Source organism: Aspergillus uvarum (assembly GCF_003184745.1).
Source record: "Aspergillus uvarum CBS 121591 unplaced genomic scaffold BO82scaffold_14, whole genome shotgun sequence".
Lineage (NCBI taxonomy): Eukaryota > Fungi > Ascomycota > Eurotiomycetes > Eurotiales > Aspergillaceae > Aspergillus > Aspergillus uvarum.
Window position 1 is genome coordinate 274,916 of NW_020291311.1, and position 24,182 is coordinate 299,097.

Genomic DNA, 24,182 nt, shown 5'->3' on the forward strand with positions numbered 1-24,182 from the left:
GGTTGGGGGGGAAAAAAAGCAAATCCGCACATTCTGTATGACCTGGCGTGATTGATATCATGATGCGATATGATATGATATGATCTGATCTCTGATGATCTGATACGGTCACATTACCAAACAGACCGATAACCCTGGTTCCCGAGTCGGTCCCTTTTTCTTCCTTTACGGAACTCTCCCTCGCGAAACATCACCTGCCAGGCAGGCTGACGCTACCTAAAATTAGGTTACGGTGTACGTAGGTTACTAGTGGTTCCCAACCCATCAGCTTGTACATTATTAATCTAGATTCTCGGATTTTAGTTGCTCCCTTTCGGATCATAATTACCGTCCTTACACAGTTCGAGCAGGTGGTTTAGCTAATGTACTCCGTAGTAAGTTATGTAGGGAGAGTACTGTAACGACTGTAGATGGGGGGGGGGGGCAAAGAGAGACAGCTGAGAGAGCGTGGCAGTAGGATAGAAGTTGCCACCCAGCAGCAGCAGCGTGCGTGCCAAAAATACCACGGACTGTACAATGCTCACTCAGCCTTCCACCTTCTTCCCCCATCGCCCCTCTCTCCCTTTTGCCTTGCCTCGGTTCCCGGGGATAAGAACGGACTTTCCACCAGCCCCCCTTTAAAATAATATCCCGAGTTTCATAGGGTTCGGACAAGGAGGTAAAAACTACGGAGTGATGAACCAGACAGTACGGGGATTCGGCCAAGGTTGGGGCCATTCACTAACCATCTCTCTACTCATACAGCTACAATGGATCGATCGCTGTCCGCTTAGACTATTTCACATTGGCTGTCAGCCATCGCCCAACATCTTCCTTGGCTATGCGGGGGAGGCGTAACGATCACAGCCTGTTCGAAAGCGATAGGCTGGGAAGGATAGCTGGAACTGGTTAATTTGCTGTCTGCCTGTACCCCAAATCTCAATCCAAATCGCAGGTTTAGAGAGAGAGAGCAACAGAATAAATTACGTAGGCGCCAGCCATGGGGTGCATGCTACTTTTCAGCTGGGGTGTCTGTAAGGCTGTTTACACGGTCACCAACAACGCACGCAAGGCGAATCTGGATCTGGGACGAAGGCAGCAGCAATCAATTAAGGTTTCTCCGTAAACGACATCCGATCCAACACTTTCAGCTCCACGCGAATGATACATGTCCCTGCAAATACAGACAGTACTTGGGTGGTCTGGAAGGTACTGTATTTGTGTGTCTAATACGGAGGAGCTTGTTGAGAGTTTTGATGGGCGTTAGATGCTTTCTACTAGTCAGGGTATACGGCGGAGTGATCGGTGGAAATTGAGCCATCATCATGCAGCCAGCGCCCGATCATTCCCGGTTCGAGGCAAAAGAAGATAGGTCGAGCCTCCCCAAGGCAGCAGGGTAGCAACAGGGGTAAAATCACGGGCTCGTCTCTCCGTGGTATCTTGCAAACACAGGACCTGTTACAGTTTCGAGGCTGGAAAAAGGATGTGTAAGTGTAACAATGATTGGATACGTGGTCTGTGAAAGGAGGGCCCGGGAGACTGATTATCATGACTTATCGATCTGCCAGACCGACTTTCTGCCTCCATATGTAAGATGATCAGCTCAGCTTATCTCCGGACAAAAGTACCCTTGCCAATGAGTAACTCATTGTGATCGGCATGGTATTCTAGAACACTGAGTGCGAGGCTGCTTGACCAAAGAAAGAGATTCGATATACGCCAGTAATGCATGCCTATGAATATACCTTTTATGCACTCGTGGTGACCTTTGTGATATCCACCACTTCCGGGGCATGTACAACTTACTCAAGATGCACCTGGCCTCGGTGCAGCGAAACTGGTTTACTGCGGACGCTACGGACTATAGGATCTTAGCTTTATCGTCCCCGCGACGAGGTCCGGAGTATGAGCAACCCGGTTCAGCAGAGTTCGAATATCCGGAGACCATATTCGACGAATATGCCCAATGACTGATTTCACCCGCATCAGACGGTCCGACCTACCCATGGATGGCTACAGCGAATCTCCGGGTTAGGCGCAATAACCCCTCAAGTCAACCGGAGAGGCGGAAAATCAGCTCACATGGTGTCTCGGATATGCCGGGGTCCTTGTCCGAAAGGACTCGTGAGTCTTTCTAGGTAGAGATGCCATCGTCACATGAGAGGATCTGGAATCAAGAACGCAAAGATTCTGTGATAGTTATAGTTGGTTATGGTGCCAGCGCTCAGACCTCGACCAAGAGCCTTCTCAAGAGCTGACGGTTCATTTACAGTTGTTGCAAGGCTAATGGTATTGACAGTCATGACAAGAATCCGAATGAAAAAGAGAAAGAAAGAAAAAAAATCCTTTCCATGCTGGTATAAATCACCGAACCCCAAACCTAAAAAAGATACCCAGGTACAGTACAGTACACACATATCCGACACCCACTGAGGGCTGGGAAGAAAATACCATATATCTAGAGTTATGGGCACAGTGTGGATTTGGTCCATAGGACCGCTTCACTCACGGAGCCCATTCCACTCACATCCCAACCTTCCGCAATCGCTCGCATACCCATATTCAATTCGTCGCAACTCATTCGATCATCAAGCATTCAAATAAGAGGGATAAAGAGAAGAGTTTATCACTTTACCGCCGGCCGTTCACGGTCATACTCCGAACAGGCTGAACTGACATGACCCGACGCTTGCGCGTTCATGGTGACAAGGGCTGCGGCTGCAGACTTGAGTAGCAACAACCTTTATCCGAGCACGTGTGCAGACATCACGCGAGGCCACATCACCCAGCTGTTCCCGCAACACGCGCACCATGCTTAGACCTGCTCAGCGCCCCAACCCTGGTCGGTCTCGCGCATATTAGACGGAGGCTCGATGGAGGGAATGAACTCCAGGGCAATGTATCCCAGACCGATGAAGCCGACGAGGGAGCCCGCGACATAGCGCAGGACGTTATCGTGCAACAGGATCGACCCGACGAAGATGTAGACTGGTTCCTGGTGTTAGCGCAACACATACAAAGTTCTATCTCCAACGAAACTTACAGCCACCGCGTCCCAGGAAGGAGAAAAGGAAGGACGCGTAGCGGTAGACGTAGTCGGGAACGTTGGGCAGGAACTCCAATCCACCAACAACTGAGCATCGCGGTTAGTCTAGCCCTATTCCACGGTGGTTATGGTATGAAACTTACGGAGACCAAAGATAATCACATAGACGCCAACGATGATGGAGCTCATGGACGCAGGGAAGAACTGGGAAATACCACCCAAGACCATGAGCACGCCAACGACGATGTTAACGATTCGGCTGGGTGTTGGAGTCTCGTTAGTTGTTGTGCTTGCGGTGATGACAACGATGGATCTGGAAAAGAGCGGGCCCAACGTACAAGATGTTCGAGAGATCCATTTTCGCGATTAGGTCGACGCAACTGCGTATATACTGGATGGTAGTAAAACTTTCGTTTTAGTGGCAGACGTAGCCGATTGAAGTCGGGAAGAGGGAAGAGTGTCTATAGAGCAATCACGTAAGTTGGAATTCAACGCTCAAGGGGACCTGACAGCGGCGGAGACGAGCTGTTGTCCCCTATCAGTCATACCTGAGTGGCTAGATGAAAGACAGTCAAGTCAGTAAGCTTGACTCCAACCCGCAGCCAGCAATATCAGAGGCAATCCAGACTCACCTCGTGAACTAAGAGACCTGGGCAGGCAGCAGTAAGAAAATGAAGGAGACGGAGAGTGCGGAAGGGAGATCGGAGAGATGGTGAGGCTTAAGCTCTCTCGAGTTGTCGCGCTGTCGCAAGCTGCGGGTCCGCCAAGGCCAACCTTACCCATGACTCAGCAATCGCCGGATCTGATCGTATCCACGCGAGATTGCAACCAGGTCATGTTTGGTCGTTGGAAATCATCTCTGCCAGCTATTTTCGTCTAAAACTGGTGGCTCGTGTTGGCAAGAATATCATTATGTAAATGAGGCCTGCATGCGCATCTGCCTGTCACTACTCAATGCCTAAAGAACTCACACTATCATGTCTTCAAAACAGTCGGATGTCGCTACAGCCGTTGACGTCATACCTCACGCTAGGTTGCCATGATATCCGCTTTGTGAGATGATAGGGCGTTTTCAGATCCTGTGCAATAAATATCTAATAACTGAACAATCCCCGCAGGCGCTGTACAACGGTGAAGTCACAGTATCTGTGATACATGACAGGCCCGGTTCTCTACTAATCCTGCAAAGCCGAGAGCATTTCAAACCATACTCCTCGCTCAGTCGACGCATACACAAATTGTGCGAACACAGCACAGTAGACATTCACGACGCCATGAGATCACCCTGCTTATTCTCAAGCCTGACAGCAGACAGTCCGTTAGCCAGCCGACTCATACTTACACAGTCGCGCCCCAGCTCCGCATATATCGCCTCCAAGTCCGTGCCCAGCCCGACCTTATCAGCCGTCTCCAGACTGCGCCCGTCCAGGAACGGGGCCATCGAGGGCCAGACGCTCTGGACATTGTTGAGGAAGAGATCCGCCCCCAGATCCCCAAGACCCTTGATCTCCTTGATGAGCTGCCTGGTCTTCTTCCGATCATTCTTCGCTTGCTTCAACAGGTTGTTGAGGTCACCCTCTAGTGTGCCTCTCGCTTAGCTCAGGCCAAAAACACCAGCCAGAAGAATGCTAATCGAATGGAAAACCTACCATACTTATCATTGACCAGCTCCACCATCTTCCCCAAATTCGTCGCCCCTTGCTCTCGATACCGATTGTAGCCCCCATCCTTCAGGGCCATCGCCCGCTCCTCCCAGCTGCTTTCGCTCAGCTTGCGGATATCATGGAACCCGACCTCGATGAGATGGTTGACGGCGCGCTGCGAAAGATCATGGGAGATCGGACGCGACTTGAGCATCGCATCGATGACCATCGCGAGCAGTGTCTCTGGTGAGCCGTGCAGGGTTCCCTTCGCGATCGTTGTCCCGTAGAGCGGCGGACGCCCATAGTCTTGGACGGCTTTTTGCAGCTTCGGCTTGCTTATCGTTGTAGGGCTCTGTGGTTTTCCGGGGGTGTGCTCTTCTGATTCATCCTCTTCTGGATCGGCCTCCTCCTTCTCCTCCTCCTCCTCCTCCTCCTCCTCCTCCTCTTCGTTGCCATTGTCATCCTGCTCCAAAGCAGCATCCTCACCATAATCATCATCATCAACACTCTCAACCTGCCCATCATACCCATCGTCCTCCTCCGCTACATCCTCAATCATGCCCTCCTCAGCGTCATCCCCTCTTCCCGCATCTTTCTTAACAACCTTGCGAGGAGGCTGGTCACGTTCCCGCTCGCCTCCAGCGCTAGCCTGTCCAGTACCCGACTCGTCATCAACATCCCTCTGATCGCGTTTGCGTTTCACAGGGATGGGCGTGCCGTCCTCCGTTTCGGGATAGTCCTCCACCTGCGGGGATTTGTACTTCATGTCGGCGGTCGATTTACCCAGGTATTCACCTACTGTAAAGAAAATTTGGCCTGGTTGGAAGTAGGATAAACGTAACTGACAATGCTAAGTATGCGATCGTTTGGTTAGAAGCATTCATTTTTACAAGCGAGTAGTCCAGGGAATTGGATCGATGGTACTCCTATGATTTCTCCGCGTGCGATGATGGCGTCATCATGAAATAAGAACTTCTCCGGTTCACCGCTGGGCACCTCCGCCCCCATTCGCTGTCAGATGTGTCCCGGGAAAAGCGGACGCTTGGCGTTTTTGGGCAATGGTCTGCAGCGGTTTTACTATTTCGGAGATCCATGGTTTTACATCTGGATAAGTGCTGTATTTTGAATCTACATGCAACATGCATATATATGCAGAAAATGCAATTGCAAGGAACTAAAGCTTGGCGCGGCTGGACAAAACCCTCTGCACCAACGCGGCCGCATCCTCCGCACACCCGAACGAGGCCTGGTACCCGAACCCGCCATGACCGTAGTTGTGCACGACGGCCACGCCGCCGATGCGCTCGGCCTCGACGCGGGGCCCGCCCTCGCGGAGGGGCCGCAGGCCGACCCCGTGGCGGATGACGTCCAAGCCCTCGATGCCCTGGCCCTCGCGCACCAGCGCGGGGCACAGCGCGACGGCGCGCTTCATGATGCGTACGGCGAGGTTGGGGTCCGGCAGGGGATCCCACTGGTGCTTCTGGTAGGAGCCGCCGATGACGGTGCCGCCGCCTGCGGCGCGCGTCATCATGTAGACAACCTCGTCGTCGCCGTCGTCGGAGCCGGAGATCGAGACCATCTGGCCCGGGTCGTTGCGCACCACGACGATCTGCCCGCGCGCCGGGTAGAGCTTGGCGTCCTGGACGCCGCCGAGCGTGCGGGACGCCAGGCCCGTGCAGTTCACGACCACGTCGGGCTTGTGGCCCGTGTGGTGCAGGTGTGGCGTGTTGGCGGCGTCGGTGATGTGCTTGAGCACGGCGCGCTTGAAGACGACGCCGTTGCGCCGGCATTGACCCACCAGCCAGGGTAGGTAGATTGCCGTGTTGATGCAGACGGAGGTGAATTTGGAGGCGTTGTCAATGCCCGGGGCTAGTTGGTCGGCCGGGATTTCTTGGAACTGGTCCAGGTTTGTTAGCTAGGGTTGTATGGAGGCGAATGGGGCGGGTTCAAGGGTACATACGTCCGGTACAACATCCTTATACCAGGGGTTCTTTTGCACCAGTTCGGAGAACCAGTCCCCGGTTGCGGAGCCTTGGTCTTTGGTACGGTTGTAGACGATTGTTTCTAGAGGCTATTTAGCTCTAATGGCAGGATGGGAAGGTGGGTAGGTGATATTCATACCTTGGAAATGAAGTCCTGCCTCGGGGTGCTTCTCGGTCAGCTCCTTCAATGCTGGCCAGGTGTTGCGCTCCCATTTCTCATGGTCACTTCCACGCTTCCCCACACTGACAGATGTTAATTCAATAAGCCGGGACTCTTTGGCATCGTTATTCTTTCTGAAGGAACGCACGGGAGATAATTGGCACCAGCCCACGGGGAGGCATATTCTATGTCATAGTCTCCGGGCATATGCTTCGCGAGGACGGTGATACTATTCGAGGGGTCCTTCGAAAGAAGATACGCAGTGGTAAGACCAGATACCCCGGCTCTGAGACCAGAGATCAGTATGAGCAGCGCAGACAACAGGCGGGGTCAAGCATACCCCAGAACCACGATCTTGTTTGCCGCCATTGAAACTGCTACTGTTGGGTGGTGAGCGTATCGATTCAATAGAAGGCGTAGTTCTCGACTAAGATATAGAATGCCAATGGAGAATTATGAGAGAATGTGCTGATCGATAGTCAATCAGTTAGTTGCTGTGAGTCAGGTCAGTCAACCGAGGAATGATAACGCTTCCCCTGCGCAAGCAGAGCTTATCGCATGCGGGCAATTGGGATGCGCTCCGGATTGATAAGAAAGAGCCACCCCGCTCAGCCGCGGGACTAACTAGACTGGGGGCTTCCCGCCAAGCTGGACTGCTACAACCCCGTCCTCAGGCATCAAGACTGGATAGGATAGGATAGGATAGAACATCTGTTCCTTGACCGTTGCCGATAGGATCTTCGGCGACACGCACTTAATCGCGCTGACGTCATATTTTGAGATGGGATATTTCTAAGTGTCAAAGATTCAAAGCACAGGCAGGGTCCATTGAAAATAGCCCCGTGCTCCACTAGATCAATCAGCAGCATTACTATTGGAGTCCGATCACGGAACGAGTGGAAAGCCGTCTTCGCCAGAAAGCAGTGAAGTCAATCCGGTCCGCGAAGCAGCGGGACGCCTGCTGCCATCGATCTGGTAACAAGACGCCCAGGAACGGAGCAATTGACTCGCTGACAGCTCACGTCCATGTTGTGCAGTTATGTCCGTGTTCTGCAGCCTTGCTACTCCGGACCTCGAAGTCCTCGCCAATAGACCGTCCGACAGGTCATTTCATGCACAAACAACGCAGAAGGATCCAATAGCGGAGTCGCGTAGGGGGGCGATCGCGCTTCAACCGTTTAATGTGAATTGGGCGGTGTGCTTTGAGTGCTTGAGTGCTTAATTGCTTCTTTAGGATTTCCCTCCAAGATTAAGGGCAGTGCACTATAATTTATCACGCTTATTCGGTTGTGGGATCGGATTTGAGGATGAATGAAGCGCGCAATCCATGGGTGAAAGTGGTAAGTTACAGTAAGGAACGCGTCCTCATTTGATGGACTCGGAGGGTGTTGTGGGGATGGGACAGTGTGTAAGTACAGATTACCGATCTGCAGAGCCCGTTACCGATAGGGTCTTTCAGGCCTCTGGGCACTGAAAGTGGGCAGACAGTCTGAATGAGGTGGCTTCCCCTCATTGAAGAGAGATGAATGTGTATTGACAGGGACTTTGCAACAATGGCATGGCTCTGACCGATTGAATGTTGGGCTGGAGTGACCGCTCCCCGCGGATGTGCAAAAAGACTCGATTGAATGCCAGTACCACTGGGTAAGTACTAGGTAACCATCTGGTAATATCTCGGTATACCTTTCGTCATCGACTACCACCGCCCCGGTGAGTGACCCAATCATGCGTTGATTATTAGCTCACCGCCTCTGATCCCGGTGCGTAACGAGAAAAAAACCCTTGGTAAGAGGGATGTACGAGCATAACAGACGCCTCCTCCGCAGTTCGCCGTCCCGAAAAGAAAAGTCTCGCGTGTACTCCGTCCGGTAGATCGTGTGTTGCTTTTCTTCCTCCCGCCTTTTCTTCCTTCCCATTTACCACTCACTACTATTCCTTGCCTGAATAACACTTTCTTCCCTTCTCTCCTCCCCCTCCCCCTCTCCCTCCTCATTCATATTCATAGTGACTATTTTTCTCCTCTCTCTCTCCCCCCACATTCTTCTTCTCTTATCTTCTCTCTTTGCTCGACGAACCTCTCTGTATCTTGTTGTTCGTTCCCCAAATGAGTGCATCTCGTCGAGCAGACACTATAACCAACTATGGCGGACGTTCCGAACGGTGGCAGAATTGTGCCCATAGTCGCGGCTCCCCGTCAGCATTATTCCACTACTCCCGCCGTTGAGTCGGTGGGCAATCAACCCCAACCACAACCAAAGATCTCCAAGTCGTCTAAAAGTACGCGCCAAAAGGCCGCCGAAGCCGAATGTTTGGAGATTCCGTGTCTGAACGAGCTAGGGCTCTATGCGCTCCCGACCGAGGGCGACGGTACGTTGCTCTTCGCCCGCCATTGGCTAGCTAGCTTGTCCCTTGGCGCTCTTACTCTAGTGTGCCCTGTTTTCTGACCGTCAATTGTAGGCAATTGCCTGTACTATGCCCTTTCCGATCAATTGTACGGCGACTTCCTTCACGCTGACCAGATCCGCGTTCGTCTTGCGGATCACATCTTGGCCAACAGGGACTACTTCATGAGCTTCATTGCTGCTGCTGGCGGAGAACGCAGGGCACCACGCCGGGCAGCAGCCAAAGCAGCCAGGCAAACCTATTGCTCCTCGTCATCAGCCAGTCCCGCGCCCCTCTCGGCCCGGGACAAAGAGCGTAGCTTCGACACTAGGGTGGCTGAATCGCGAAAGAAAGGCGTCTGGGGTGGCGCTGAAGAGATTCAGGCCTTCTGCCAGTCTTTCAAGAGGGATGTCGACGTCTACACAATGTATGGAATCCAAAACTTCCGCGACGTTCACGCACCCGCCGATGAGCACCGAGAGAAAGTGCATATCGCATTTCACGTAAGTAAACACAAACACTATGGCGTAGGTTAAGTTCTAACCCTCCCGCGTAGGATTTCCATCATTATTCATCGGTCCGACATACGAGCGGGCCACATACTGGACCACCCTCTATAGCACCCATTGACAAAGCACGTCAGGAGGAAGCATCCTCCGCGAGCTCGACTGTCGTGGACGTGGCCACCCCGTGGAAGATCTCTGCCATCCAAGAGGGCCTCGGAGGCAAATACGACCGCGAGACCATTGTGGGCATGCTGCAACAGTGCCGTGGCAATATTGACCGGGCTTTTATCAATCTGATCGGTGAAGACGCCAACTGTAGCGAAGCAGATGCGCCCACCTCGAAGGCTATTATGAAGTCACGCCTTCAGCCGTCCTCGCGGTCTTCATCTCCATTCAGTACGGGCAGCAAACGCTCCGCGGATGAAAGCGAGGCTGAAGAGAATCCCCGGCCTGCCGTTAGGCGCACGCGGGCTCGGGAGAATAAAAGACGCATTCTTCCCGACGTGACCGTCGGAATTGCCTTTAGAGATGATCAGAACGATCTCGTTTCTTTGCGACTGCGGGTCAGTCCTGACACAGTTGCGCCCAAGAAGCAGTCCACCGGCAGCACGACCCCGGAGCAAACTGACACTAGTTCTTCCTCGGAGCCAGCCACTGACAGCACCGATCGTTCGAAGAAGGACCCCAAGCTCAAGATCAAGTTTCGAACGGCAGCTCCAGCTCCTACAGAAGCCGCTAGTCGACAGTCTTCTGAACCCAGTGAAGAGCCCAAGGCCACGCTGCGACGAAGCATACGACTGTCGAAAAGTCGCAACCCCCCAAGGGCCGGTTAAGATCAACCACACGCACCTCATACCGGTCACCAAACCCTGTTCAAAATTAGCAGAGTGTCACCACTCACGCATACGAAGCTAACGACCACCAATTTACTTTCTCGATACATGGCACCATTTTCTGGCTATTGCATTATCAAGCGCGTTGGGTGTTTAGGGCCTTTTAGAGCGTTGGGCCCTTGCTTACTTTTTCTTCTTCTTCATACCCTGCTGCATATTTGCATACCTGCATATGATTGCTTCATGCATGTTACAAGCGACGCGACTAGACCTTGTTTATGGTTCTATTCACCATCCTCCTCCTCCACATCTTCCTTCTACCTCATACCAGACAAGATCTTGGAAGAAATCCGACTGTTTGAACTATTTATGATACCACTATACTACAATGATTCGATACATCACCTCCGCCACCTTGACACATGTGCTGCCTCCCCCCGCAGTGTGACCCGAAATGAACATAATATCACCGCCTTCGTCTTTAGCATCAGGGGTTTTCAGTCCCGGCATCTTTCTTGTACTTGATATCCCCTTAACCTGCATAAGGATGACGGAACTTGCATATACTTGTGAGAAGAATAAAAGGAACAACATTGCATGATGCATGATAAATGAAATTCAAGAATCGCTTGCTTTTTAGCCTGCGTGGCCTTACCTTGCTTGGCAGCTTGCTTGAGATCCTCTAAGAAGAGCACTGACTTACATAGGACCAAACCCGTAGACAAACAAGCCTACTCTACCGAGAGACCCCACCCCAAAAAAAGAAACCCTTGATCCCTCTAGCAGATAAATCCTGTCCATAGATCATAGCCGAGGAAGAAATGCACCGAAAAAGAAAACGGTAGAACTGGATCGTCCTTTTATGAGGTCAGGCACGAAAGCTCTGGTTACTAGTTCCAGTACACTGCACAGTTACTGTGTACCACTAACTTGATTACCACCGAAAGGCAGCGAGTGCCGTACTGGCTGGCACTATATCCCGATCTCGCGCTGCATTCACCATCGCGACAGGGGGAAACCCTGCAGTGTATAGCTATCTCCAGGTTCAGGTTCAGGTTGAGGTTCGAGGTTCCTTCCAGCAAGGTGCTTTTGCTAGGCGTGGAATAGGAAGCTCTGCCGGGTTTTCCTGTCGTCTTTTGTTTTATTTTATTTTTTTGCGGGGCGAGAGAATAATGGCTGAAGTGGGATATGAAGGTATTCTTCTCTTCCTCTTGGAGTTTGCCTCGACGTCACCGTTGGGGCTCAGGGTTCAGATGATAGAAGTTTATCTTGTTTGCTGTGCGACTCGCTCGCTGCAGCTTAACGTCACCCTTTTCCTCGGGAAGAATCTCTAAATGAGGGTATGGGATACGTGGGACAGGGGCACATTGGCACATGGCCTGAGCATTCAGGAGGGATGGCTGGAAAATGGGGATGGGGATCGGGATGATGATTCTGGAATCCTTGGGTGGTATACCAAAGTACCTTCCTTCCATACTGACAATAACAGAGGAAGTAATCCCGGGGTTGTAAGTAACACACCCCCCTCCCCCGGCGCCCGAATGCCCCGCTTAGAAAACCGGTTCATAAGGCTAGGTAGGTGAATGCTCTGGGCATTGTTCCTAGCGATAGGACAATGTCTTTTCTTGTTTGAGAGGAAGGGAACAGTGTTTGAGCGGTCGTCGTGAATATGCAGTAGGGCATAGGCGTGGACAGTGCATTCCAGAGCTTTGTGGACGAAGGTGCCGGGGCAAGGTTAGGTCGAGTTTCGATCTTCAGCATTTCCGTTGCGGTTTGACTTTGCTTCCTCGATGAAAGGACGGTGTCGATGGTGTATGGGCGCCTGCGTGGGAATAGAGTGGGGTGGAGAAACGGGGTTGAAACTTGGATGACTTGGGTTGGAGTTGAAAGGAGGGATCGAGTATTCGCGCTTGGTCTGTGTCATCAATGAATCGAGGCATACACATTTGCCTGGGAAATTATCTTGAAGGATAGTGAGGAAGTGGAAGAGATGAGGTAATTCTTGAAGTGTAGCTTTGATTAGATTATTTTTCTTTAGGTCACGATGTACAGGACTATGCAATAGTTGATATCTAAATAATATCTATATGAAGTTCTTGTCTCCCAAATGAAAAGAGTAGCCAATCCCCTTTTCCTAGGGTGATTGCAACAACCGGCGGGCTAATCCGCAAACCATGTTTGACATGGAGTCAAGGAATGTATCCCCAATAGTGGAGGGAGAAGGAGTGAATCGGGTAAGATGGCGACACCGCACCAACACCGATGCTATGCATGTAGCTAGAGACGCTCGTGTCTCATGGAAAATGGCAGACGCCGATGTCTATGAGCTCAGGTCGGACCATGGCGCGCTTTCGACAAAATGCCAATATGTCTGGTGGATCAGGGAGCGTGTCTCGAGCACCAGTCACCCAATTAATATCTTCCAGAGTAGACCGTCCAAAACGGCAGGGAGGGGCTTTCCCTGCTGCGCTCAGGCTGATCGTGCTTGCCCTGCACAGGCAAGTCGCATCAAGGTGTGGTCGTCAACATGTGTCTTCTCACCCTTCGAATATTGATAGTAAATTTTAACCAAATCATCCACAACTCAGCCGGTCATCACCACCTGAAGATCAGCATCCGGCCGCAAACGGATCCCCGACGAATAACACAGATTATACAGCTCGTCCACATACGTGCTGTACGCCATGTCGCCGGCCACCACCGTCGTGCGGGACGCATGGCGCGGCGAATTCAGCATCTGCTCGGACAACTTCGCTACGTCGACCTTCACCTCCTTCCGGACCATGATATCGCCCAGAGGGGAGATGTCCGCCCAGCTGCCCGGCGACGGCTGCTCCTGCACCACCGTGATCAGTTGCTTGCGCGGCCAGAACTTAAAGACGGAGGAGGATTTGACCGAGGGCGTGGTGAGTTCGGAGTCGGTCGCCGAGCTGGTGCGCGTGTCAGAGTAGTACAGCTCCTTGCCGAGTTCCTTCGCAAACCCCTCGCCGCCGCCCGGCGCCTCGTTCAGTTGCTGCTGGACGCGGAAGAGGCGCAGCGGCGCGAAGGTGTAGTTCGGGTTCGAGACTTGTGTGTCCAGGTTGCCTACGACACAGAACGATAAGAGGGTGCAGTGAGTGGCGTCCGTGTCGTTGGGCGTACGGCAGGGCGCGATCAACGGTCGAGCCGAGAAACGGGCAACCATGTTGATATCCGGAGGGAGCGTGGTCGAGAGGGCCGTCATCGCGTGGATCAGCTGCTCTCGGAACTCATCCGCATCTGTGTTGGCCTGGGCCGCGGCCGATCGGAGCCAGGTCATGCAGGTCGATATAGTCCATCCCTCCATGTGCGATAGCAGATCAAGGTGTTGAAACTGGAGCTTCTTGATCGGTAACGTTGTCGAAGGCAGGGGGTTGCCGGTTCCCTTGGCGGTTAACACCTCAAAGTGGTCGTAGATGGTGGGCCGCATGACGAACGAAACCAAATGGACACCGGGCAAATAACTGTGGCCCGAGGTTGCATAGTCGCGCATGTCGCGGAGATGGACGCCGAGTGTCGGGGCGGGAATGTGCATACGGCTGGACAGCGCAGAGGTGACGTTCTCGATCGTGGTGAACCGATAACCGGCGGCGGCCATGCGGTTCGATTCTTGCTTATTCAAGTGGCGGACTGTGAACATCATCTGACCCTTACTTCCACCAAGTCTAGCGTAGCCCATTGCTCTACCAAAGCAGGAGCCTGGGGCGCTTGTTGTCAGAACATCGTCGTACAGCATGCCAAGGTTCGGGAGTGGCTGTCGCAACTCGTCAGCAAGGTCCTGCGCGGCCACGCAGAAATGGCGCTTGAAGAGCTCGTCGAAGTCGGTCTGGAGCTCGTTCTCCTCGTCTAGCCCGTCTCCCTTGGTGAAGTAATCATCCGTCTCCAACCGCGCTCTCATGAATGGCACGACATCCTTGACAATGTTCCAGTTTCTGCTGGCTCGAAACGCCCACAGGAAAGCCGAATGGGACCGTGTTAGATCATCATCGTTGAACGTCTAGATAATTCGGGTGAGAATCAGCTAATCACAGTTTATTGGGTAGCATGACAAACCTTGCCGAGGTAACGGTCGACAATCTTGCGACTAGGAAGCATCGCATGGGGCGTCACCATGAGGCGTCCTTCGGAGTCAAAGAAGACGCCGCTTAATACCAGCTGCCGCGCTTGTGTATGCAGACGTCTCCGACTGCCACCGGCCGCTACGGCACATACTGTCAAGATACCGCAGGCAGCGCACGCCTACAGTCCATTAGCATGAAAATAAACCCAACCATAATCCAAGACAACCTACCAGGACAGCACAGATGATAACAGTTTGACTTCTGGAAAGCTGGCTGCTGTGCTGAATACTGTCATCGTGTTCCCAGTAAGAGGTGCCGACGGCCGCAGTCCAATGCATGCCCGAGACAGCACAGGCCAGGAAACAGCCACAGATGCCTCGTCTCCACCAACTGTCCGTCCAAGTCGCTCTCCACCGGAAAAAGACCGTCAGTGCCGTCGTGCTAGCAAAAACGGCGATGATAGCTGCACCAACAACATTGGCGATCTGATACGAGCATCTGTAGTTGCTGATACCTAGCTGACCGATATAATGCATGGCGCAAACCGCGCCACCGGCGAGAACACCACCCAATGTAATGCGAATAAAACTAGTTTCCTCGCTGGCACCGATCGAGTAGAACGCAATGAGTAGGACAACAACCGGAAGAACGAAAGAGACACCGGTAAAGGTCATGCTGTAGACGATCTGAATGCGGGCGCTCCCGTCTCCGAGAACAATAGCGCGATTCCCAATGAAGTGCATACACCAGATGCCAATGCCTCCCATAACGAGTGAGGAGGTAAGAAGGAGATACCTAGCTGGGTGGTCAGAGGTGTTTAACAGTCCATGGAGGAGCCTGACGTCAGACTATTCACTTACCAATTGTACAGACCAGCCCTGGAAGTCCGCCGGTGAAGCAGCTCCAGGGTAGTCGTACAGCCCATCATGCTCACGACATATGAAAGAAAGATATAGCCCCCGAGGTATGACACAGGGATCGACTCCTGGAGAGTCCTGTCTATGAGCCACATATTCTCAGCAAGGGGCTCTAGCGAGAGCAAAGGTCGCCAGGAAGGTCAAGAACCACGAGAGAAAGATAAGAGGTTGGGTTACTGCATCGAGGACGTCAAGACCTGAAATCTTACAAGCGAACGGCAATCCGGTGGCGCATTGGGAAAGGATTGAAGAAAGAGTGAGGAATAAGCCCGGGATGGGGAAAGCCAGACTGCTCTCACCACAAGGGAGATCTTTTGGTAATATAATCAGAAGGATCGAACTGATATCTTTACCGCGCACTCGATTCGCGGGTCTGGCCGGACTCCTCCAAAAGCCAGGATCTTGGGGCATGCTGCAATTAAAGGCAAATAATATATTAGAATTCAGCCAGGGCTAGACGAGGGCATGGCGAGTGGACAAGGGCTAGCGACAGCGGAGCGCCATGGATTCATTTCCCCTCTTCTACGAGTCTTGATTATGGACGTTCAATTTGCGTCTGCGGAGCAGTACGAGGGGCAGGTCAGGTCCCGCTTTCTGGTGGCCATTCAAGACAAGCAAGAACATGTTGGCTGGTGAGGAGAGCACGATTAGAGGCCATCAGGAATGTTTTTCAGAGCCAAGACTGGGTCCGATTGCAGCAGTAAATCGGTTCCGGAAATCCTGTGATCAGTGATCAGGAACGATGGAGAGTGGGCACTGACGCTGGCGAGTCACGATCCAGCCCTGTCAAACAACCACGGCCTGTGTTACATATTTGTAAACCCAGTCAGCCACAGCAGCTGAACGTTAATTAACAAAACTGGGTCCAGGTGCTGGCCGCTGGCGTATCAGGAAGAACGATCTGGCCAATTTTCGGAGATATGGGCTAGAGACCTTAGGTCGGCGCCGCCGCTCAGTGAATAGATTGCGCTCTCGCTCTTCTCCGAGGGACATTTTGCTCTTTTACCCACATGACCGGGAGCAGATAGGAAAGCAAGGTGGACGCGAGTCAAGTGCAGCCAGCATCTTGGTTCTTAATTCACAAGCTGGTTTGTAGCTTCCTGGCTAATTTGCAGGAGGGGAGTTAGACGCGAAGGATGTCAGCAATAAACCAAGGCCAGGGTTGTCGTCAGCCAGGCCTGATAGCTGGAGGCTAGTGAGATCCGTCTCGGAAAGGTGGGAGACAGCACGTTCCAAGGATCACAACCGGAGAAATTGACCAAACGGATTGGGACATATCTCCATTGCTATCCATGACGCCGGCGAGGATTAGTTAGGCTAAGAGGCCGGAGAAATTGGGTGAGATGACAAGCGAGACCAGACCTCGGGGAATTCACCACATGGGAGACGGTCAAGGACCCTGGTGTTGATTAGTGCGTCGTGAGCGCATCCGCAGGAACTGACACCGAGGTAAATCCACTCCGGAGCGTGGGAGTCTGGGAGATCATGTGCGTGCTGGCAGTGCCGGCACAGGTGAGACAAATTCCACTGAACTTGATGAAGCAAAAAATTGTGAAGTGGAGCAGAGCAAAAGATTAGAACCGAAGTGGGTTTAGCGGCCAGCGCCTTCGATCGCGGACGGATCCTGATGTTAGTCCCGATCTGGCTAGCGGGTGAACCCGCCGCCGACTGAGATTGAGTCTGGGACTCTTTGCTGTTTAAGCGATGCACTCATTCACTTTGAAGGCAGCCAGCAGCCAGCATAAGCGATAAGAGTCAAGCTTTGCTGTCACCTTCGCTTCCCTGCACTGACTCGCGCTATGTGACTCTGAAACGTGCTCGTTTACGCACATTGATACCGAACGCCAGCTTATCACGCAAGGTTTTTCTTTTAGTGCCACACACTGGGCCGGCTCTAGATCCGGTGAATCTCACCGTGGGCGGTACCAACAACCAAGGTAACTGAACTGCATGGTTGTGTTCGCGCCCTGCCAGCATTTTGGTCTGGCTTCTCTGAGACTCTGCGTTCCTTCTTGGGGTGTCCTCCGGTGGTTTCCAGCACTTTTGGGCCTAGCATCCGATCCGCTGCCTTGCTTTTCCTGGGCTTTCCATCCAAACAAAAGAGGTATTTAGACGAATGCAAACTCTCTTTTTGCCCCTAGTGGCTTGGTTCTAAACGCAACGACCACAATGTGACCGGAACCACGATCCCCCTTCCAAATCTGCGGTGGCGGAATCGTGGGAAATTCCGGCAAAACGTGTGTCACAATGTGGATTGTCGGCTCCTCCAATCCCAGGGTTGATTCCGTGGCCGGCCCATGATCGATCAAGGTGATAATGACGCCCGGAGATTGATAAAAAGTACTCGTACCTCGTGGCAGACTGGAAGAGGCTTAGCGTGTCAAGTCAGGCACTGGACGCCACCCAAAGTTACCTGGAGTCTGAAGTTTTGGAAGAAGGGACCTCAATATTGAAGGCGTAAACAAGAGATAGACTTTGGCTTGGTGGAAGTATGAATCTGAGTTTGTAGGAATAGAAATCATCGACTCGTGGGTGCAGCTGTGGAAGCTGTACAATGCTATTGATCACGATTGAGTTCCGCATGAACTATTCGACCTCGACTCGGGGAGCACACTTCGCAATGCCTTATTTAACTCGTAGACATGTTCGGCAGTCGAGGTTCGGGATTGATATCTGCACGGGAGAAGGTGCCTTCGAGGCGCATGGTCTGAGGGATCATGACTCGGTGCGTTGACCTGCTCAGTAGTTCAGTCCTGTGCTGTGACAGGGTCGTCCCCGGCTTCACAGCTTATGATCCGCCATCAACTAACCAATTCCGATTCACATATGAAGTATGACAACGTCTCAAATTCGAGCATTCCTCAAACCATGACAAATAGACACGAACAGTGACCAGCTGTTTGCGGCGGGGTGGCTTGGCTACGGATCAACAAGCAGTGCCTCGAAATTGAAGTCAAATTCTAGTCTTTCTTCACCGAGTCGCAACCTTCCCCCGTGAGTAAACAAATAAACAAACAACCACCATCTTACCCTCTCCGCCAACATAAAAATGAACAACAGAGCACAAACAGCTGAACCCTCCCCACAAACACGGAAATGCGAACTGAACCTGAAACCACCGCGCACCCACCGGGGCCCCATCTCCATTTCTTCCTGTTGTTCAATTGAATCAATTCCACATACCTCTTCCTCGCGAGCCGCGACCCACCACCACCACCACTGAGTAGTTCGGCAGATCGGATCATACCATACACCACTGCATACTGCATACACCAGGCCCCGCCCCGCAAGAGCTTCACACCGGAATCGTAAGTCGGTTTCAGAATCCCCGGGATCGATATTCTCCAGGAAAGCAAAGAATCTTCTGCGGCTCACTGCTCTGCCTCCAAGCGAGTTTAACAATCGGCTGATTTCCCCGCTTTTCTTTCTCTAGATCGGCAATCCTCATCCTCCTCGTCACCATCATTGACACAACAACTCAGCTCGAACGACCCGACCGACTCGAGTATGAGGATATGGACCCGTACCCTCCTTTCTGAGAGTAGCCGAGGAGGATCGCCGTAGACTTTTCCGACCTCCGACCACCGAACTTACAGATTCGAACAGAGCTACAACGCGGTTTGCTGCGCATATATACACTTCACCCACCCACCCACCCATCCATCACACACACATATACATACACACATACACAGATACTTCCAGCACAAAAGCACCAAGCAACACCCCCTCAACCCCCAAACCTCAGAAGCCACAATCCCAATCCCCCATCAGGCTACCCAGCCAACCCGTGTAAGAGAAACACACAGCAGTGGGACCCCATCCTCTATCATCATCCATCGAAACCCACCCCTGCAACCAAAAACCCAACCACCCCTGCCCCCCCTTCGGAAGAACCGGATATCATCCCCGGTGCCAGGTGGGGTACCGGTACTTCTATGTCCACGCAGGTAGTCGAACATCTATATATTAACACGTCCTCGTACGTCCATTTTCTCCACAAGGCGGCTGGCACCGACGGTGAAAATTCTACGAAGGGCCTGAGTGGGGATCCAGATTGATTAAGTCAATTGGTAGTCGGGTATCTGATTGGGATAATAAATACACTATTGGGGATTGTAAGACACAGCGCTGAGGTCGATTGGGATTGTAGGACTGGGGCTGTTTGATTCTATGGTCATGGGAGGGTTGTCAAGTGTACGGTAAAAATTTTGTGAAAAACCTATTCTACTTCGAGGCGGACTCAAATATACAAGCAATAGGATCGACCCTGATGGATCTACGTTAAATATGCATCTGCAGAAGGAGCTTGATGCTGGACACCAGCAAATGAAACGAAGCAAATACAAGTATGGCCCGATCCCTTGTCAACTCATCATGCGACCTGATTTGTTCTTTGAGTGTTTAATAGGTGCATATACATGTATGCAGCATGCATGCAGGGATATGTGCATGCAAACCGATCCGCCTTCTAGAATATTCGTCCCAGCTATCGACCTAGCTGATTTACTGGATATCTAGATCTCCCCATACGCACTGCGACGCCCATCAAGATTCTATGCCGTGCCCAGCGACCTCTATATACCCTCCTATCTCTTACAATCCCACCAACTCCCTCGAAAACACACTCCGCCGCCGAACCCACCACCCATATCCTTAAAACACAAACGGGATCGGAGTTAGCGCCACCTCCACCTGTCCCAGCAGCGTGCCCGTCCACGCGATCCCCATACTCTCATACAGCCGGTGGCCCGCCAACGGAAGCGCACCCGCAAAGACGTACCGAACCATCGCGTTGTCCGCCACCGCCGAGGCGGCGTAGATGGGGTAGCTCCCCGCCAGGTAATGGGCCGAGTAGATGAAGATAAGGGTGTTGACCATGCCGAAGGAAACACCGGCCAGGATTGGATAGATCCAGTGCGTGTACGTGGGCGCACTACTGGATTGGGCTGTGGTCGTTGTTGCTACCGCTGTCCACGAGAACCAGAATTCACCCAGTGGGCTGAGAATGGCCCCGAGGGCATACGGCACAGATGGAGGCCTCGGGGGCGATCTGACCCGTGCAGGGGTCCCGCGGATGACTGGCGATGATGCGGCGGATGAAGATGGGCTCACTGAGAACAGCGAGGACGACACCGGTGCGATACCACAGTAGCCTAGTCCTGCGATGCCGGGTAGCCAGCCGCGATGCTCTTGGAAGGCAATCGGGTAGCTGACGAAGCACAGAAATAGAATAGCATATATGACACCGACGTAGAGGTTCCAGAATAAGCTGGCAAGGCTGGAGATAGTAAAGGGTCAGTGAAACTTACTCTGGAGACGCTCACGCATCGGCAGAGCTGGGAGGTCAGAGGCGTAACAGATGGGCTCACATACAGCCATGATAATAGGTCTAACCAGATGGCCTCGCACAAGATCCTAGCCCACTCTGCGGCTATCATAGCGACACCACCACCGCAAGTCCCCAGTCTGTTCCTGTTGCGTTCGGGCCCTTGCCCGCAGTATCGCCAGCTCATATGTCTCCTTGGACAAGAACAAAGCCACAGCTAATACGCTTGCCCGGCAGAGTATGACCCAGTTGATCCAGCGCCAGCCGAGATACTGGTAGACAAATCCGCCGAAAATGGGACCTGCACTTCCGTTAATTCTGTGGAAGGAACTCAGAAGCTGTCCCCAGCACTTCACTTGGTACCAATTGCCGGACCGTTCATCGCCCCAAGACTCCAAAGACTGAACGCCAGCGCCCGGTACCTTCTGCTGGTCACGTCGTTGATTGTCCCCGGACCGCCCGCAATAGTCGCACTACCGAAAACCCCTCCGAGTGCTCTGCAGACAAGAATAGTGTGTATATCCCGAGCCAGGGCCAGAGGTATCACCGAGCAGGCGAAAGCGAGGGTGGTGATCAAGTACACCGGCCGACGACCGTACAGCTCCGATAACGAGGCAAACACGAGACATTCGAATGCCAGACTGAGCATATAGGTAGTCAAGCCGAGCAACACAACGGTGTCCGACGAGATGTCAAATGATTCCTTGATCCCTGGGATACCTGGAGTATAGGATGTGGAATATGATATCCTCGGGGACAATCAGCATTGCCATCGAGTCACTATTTGACATGTCTTCAGGCAAATTACGCGCAGGCACTTGACACGGATACCGCTCCGACAATGAAGCTCCTGTATGCAGCCGACTAATTGCGCGGGTTCTCGGGATCATCTGTTTCCCAATAGACCTCAAACCCGGCATCATCGTCAGAATGGCTTGTGTTTGTTGGCTCAAGCCCACCCGATATTGGTCTGCTAGGCCTCGCACAGGTCATCGGTCCATTTTCAACACTGGACATAGTCGGCGATTGGGGTTTCCAAGCAGATAGATGTCGCATTGTATGGCCACGGAAGGGTTCAGTGCACAATCGGACCAGTTTGGATAATGGCCGTCCTATTGCAGCCCATAGACCTTTCCATCGCACGCTAATCTCAAGAGGAGCGAGTAAGAGAATGACAGAGTCCCCTGGAATACTTTGAACAGGAGCAGCATTTTGCAACAGATTGGATGCGGGTCGTTGTCGATGCATTACGCGTGCGAAAACTTGGCCCGACCTTGGCGATATTACACTTTGTTCGACGATGTCATCAACTCTGTCGAGGCCTTGGAATGGAAAGAATTGCGATTGACATCAGGCCTGTAAAGGCGACAGTTAGAAACGAACAGCCTAGAAGCCCTTAGGATCGCCCGAATGCATGATGCAGATGTATGTAGGTGGAGAAAGATTGGGCAGGTCTGGCACCTGCAGCCGACTGGAGGCGAATCACTATTCCTAACTCGGGTTTACGTCTCGACCTCCAGGTTACATTACATGGTGATGCAAGGAAGGTCCGTTCGCTTTTTGGATCCAGTTTTCTTTCGTGTTGTAGCTGTTTTACATCTTCTCTTCCGATGATACTCAATAATGAAACTAAGTAGCTATACCTTAACGAATCGACTGTCTACTCTTCGCAAGTCATGCAGCGCGAACTACCAAGGACGGTACGAGGACCAAACATCGAACCAGACATCTGTGGAGATTGATTCTCAATTACTCCGACTACAATGGTAAGATCAATCTGAGGTAGTCGGGAGGCACGTAGTATTCAGCGCGAAGGCAAGGATAACATCTAAAGTCCGTCCTTATCGCCGGCCATGGAAAATACCCAGCCTCATCCATTACACCCATAGCAGCCCACAGTTAGGGAAGTATAAATTGTTCAAACGTTTGTCATTTCATACACTAGAAAATAAAACCATCCTTCACCACACATTCGAACGAATTTATGCGAGGAGAGCCTTGATACCGGCCTCAAGAGCGGGGGGGTTGGCACCGACGACGTCGTTGACCTTCTCGCCGCCCTTGAACAGCATGAAGGTGGGCATGGCGCGGACACCGAGCTCGGCAGCGACCTCGGAAAGCTCGTCGACGTCGATCAAGTAGAACTTGGCCTGGGGGTATTGTTCGCTGAACTGGGCGACCTTGGGGGCGATGGCCTTGCAAGGACCGCACCACGTGGCGTAGCAGTCGAGGACAATGGCGTCCTGGGAGTTGGTGACCTTCTCTCTGAACTCCTGAGTGCTATGCGAATGTTAGTATCACTGATGCGCAGCCGATCATCGCAGACGGCAGTTTCCGAGTCAAGTGAGGGCGGAAGGGGGGAACTCACGAGGTGATCTGGTGAACCTTGCCGTGGTCAGACATGTTGGATTGTGTGGGGTTGAATTTGACGGAGTGAGATTGAGAGAAAGAGCGGCGGCTTAAAGGATTCGCGGCGGGAAAGCGCTGGACGAAGTTGGAACGCAGGAAAGTGGAGGATGGAGTAGTAGAAAATCTAGCGGAGGAGAGAGAAGACAGGCGAGCGGATGGTTTAAGACTGGAGAAAGGTTAGGAAGAGAATTGAGATTAGCTCGGAATGGTTGAAGAGGGGCTGAGGCCGAAAAGGAGGGGCTCAGTCCGCAGTTTTTATGGGTGGGCGCAAATGACGTTGCACCGTGGGAGGATGGGAGGGACTGGCTGCTGCCTCTGACTAATCGCCGCGGTCGAAGCCTCTCGGAGGCGGTGGAAGAAGGGATTGGGATTTGAAAGGGGGAACTTGAGATGATTCACAGGTAGGTGGGAGGTAGCTTACCAAGAGGTCACGCCGCGGGAGAGGCGCAGCAGGTTGGAGGCATTTGTCAGGGTGGCAGTCGACATCTTGCAGAATACTAATCGATTTCGAATATAACAGTATTGTATGAAGAGTATGAATAGTATAGAATGGGTGGTGGAAGCAATTGGTTCGCCGTTCGGGAAGCACAAGGATTGGGCTGGAAGACAGTTTCAAAAGCCGGTGCATTATTACTATTCGGATGACGTGCTCCGTCGCTTATGAATAGCGAACGGTCTGGACAGAAGGTGCCGGGCGTGTGCCTGAATCATGCCTTAGGCGTGCTGCCTAACTACTGCACCCATCCTCGCCGCCTCAACAAACAGCAATCGACCTCCATCTTAGTCTGACGGGCATACTCTGTACCACTACTCCGTACACCCATAGAACATACCATTCCACACAAATCTACTTGGTCGTGGTCAAAGGAAGTGTGTATCTCAAACGGACATCAAACAATAGGCATTATTGGAAATGG

General features: G+C 52.4%; 6 protein-coding genes across 6 annotated transcripts; 1 reads left to right on the forward strand and 5 right to left on the reverse strand.

The window, feature by feature from the left end:
• Positions 1-2,794: 2,794 nt before the first annotated feature.
• Positions 2,795-4,897, reverse strand: BO82DRAFT_372934 (uncharacterized protein; the record flags this gene model as incomplete). The annotated part of the gene is made up of 5 exons (XM_025637344.1): positions 2,795-2,967; positions 3,023-3,112; positions 3,169-3,284; positions 4,339-4,603; positions 4,675-4,897. The coding sequence occupies 5 exons, from the start codon at positions 4,895-4,897 to the stop codon at positions 2,795-2,797; spliced, it is 867 nt and encodes a 288-aa protein (XP_025494015.1).
• Positions 4,898-5,785: 888 nt separating this feature from the next.
• BO82DRAFT_305838 (FAD-dependent oxidoreductase) lies at positions 5,786-7,473 on the reverse strand. Its single transcript, XM_025632234.1, has 5 exons — positions 7,151-7,473; positions 6,959-7,096; positions 6,790-6,893; positions 6,629-6,732; positions 5,786-6,565 (listed from the first exon to the last, which is right to left on the reverse strand). Exons 1-5 carry the CDS (start codon positions 7,177-7,179, stop codon positions 5,843-5,845), a joined length of 1,098 nt encoding a protein of 365 aa, XP_025494016.1. The 5' UTR covers positions 7,180-7,473; the 3' UTR covers positions 5,786-5,842.
• Positions 7,474-8,951: 1,478 nt separating this feature from the next.
• On the forward strand, positions 8,952-10,531 carry BO82DRAFT_278709 (OTU domain-containing protein; the record flags this gene model as incomplete). The annotated part of the gene is made up of 3 exons (XM_025631231.1): positions 8,952-9,177; positions 9,268-9,695; positions 9,749-10,531. 3 exons carry the CDS (start codon positions 8,952-8,954, stop codon positions 10,529-10,531), a joined length of 1,437 nt encoding a protein of 478 aa, XP_025494017.1.
• Positions 10,532-13,115: 2,584 nt separating this feature from the next.
• On the reverse strand, positions 13,116-15,622 carry BO82DRAFT_278841 (MHYT domain signaling protein; the record flags this gene model as incomplete). The annotated part of the gene is made up of 4 exons (XM_025631239.1): positions 13,116-14,546; positions 14,603-14,788; positions 14,841-15,405; positions 15,471-15,622. 4 exons carry the CDS (start codon positions 15,620-15,622, stop codon positions 13,116-13,118), a joined length of 2,334 nt encoding a protein of 777 aa, XP_025494018.1.
• A 4,504-nt stretch (positions 15,623-20,126) lies between these two features.
• On the reverse strand, positions 20,127-22,185 carry BO82DRAFT_382012 (MFS general substrate transporter). The gene is made up of 5 exons (XM_025637896.1): positions 22,050-22,185; positions 21,665-21,720; positions 21,220-21,605; positions 20,977-21,157; positions 20,127-20,799 (listed from the first exon to the last, which is right to left on the reverse strand). Exons 1-5 carry the CDS (start codon positions 22,065-22,067, stop codon positions 20,184-20,186), a joined length of 1,257 nt encoding a protein of 418 aa, XP_025494019.1. The 5' UTR covers positions 22,068-22,185; the 3' UTR covers positions 20,127-20,183.
• A 329-nt stretch (positions 22,186-22,514) lies between these two features.
• BO82DRAFT_305845 (thioredoxin family protein) lies at positions 22,515-23,430 on the reverse strand. Its single transcript, XM_025632235.1, has 2 exons — positions 23,225-23,430; positions 22,515-23,136 (listed from the first exon to the last, which is right to left on the reverse strand). The coding sequence occupies exons 1-2, from the start codon at positions 23,257-23,259 to the stop codon at positions 22,839-22,841; spliced, it is 333 nt and encodes a 110-aa protein (XP_025494020.1). The 5' UTR covers positions 23,260-23,430; the 3' UTR covers positions 22,515-22,838.
• Between the last annotated feature and the right edge of the window lie 752 nt (positions 23,431-24,182).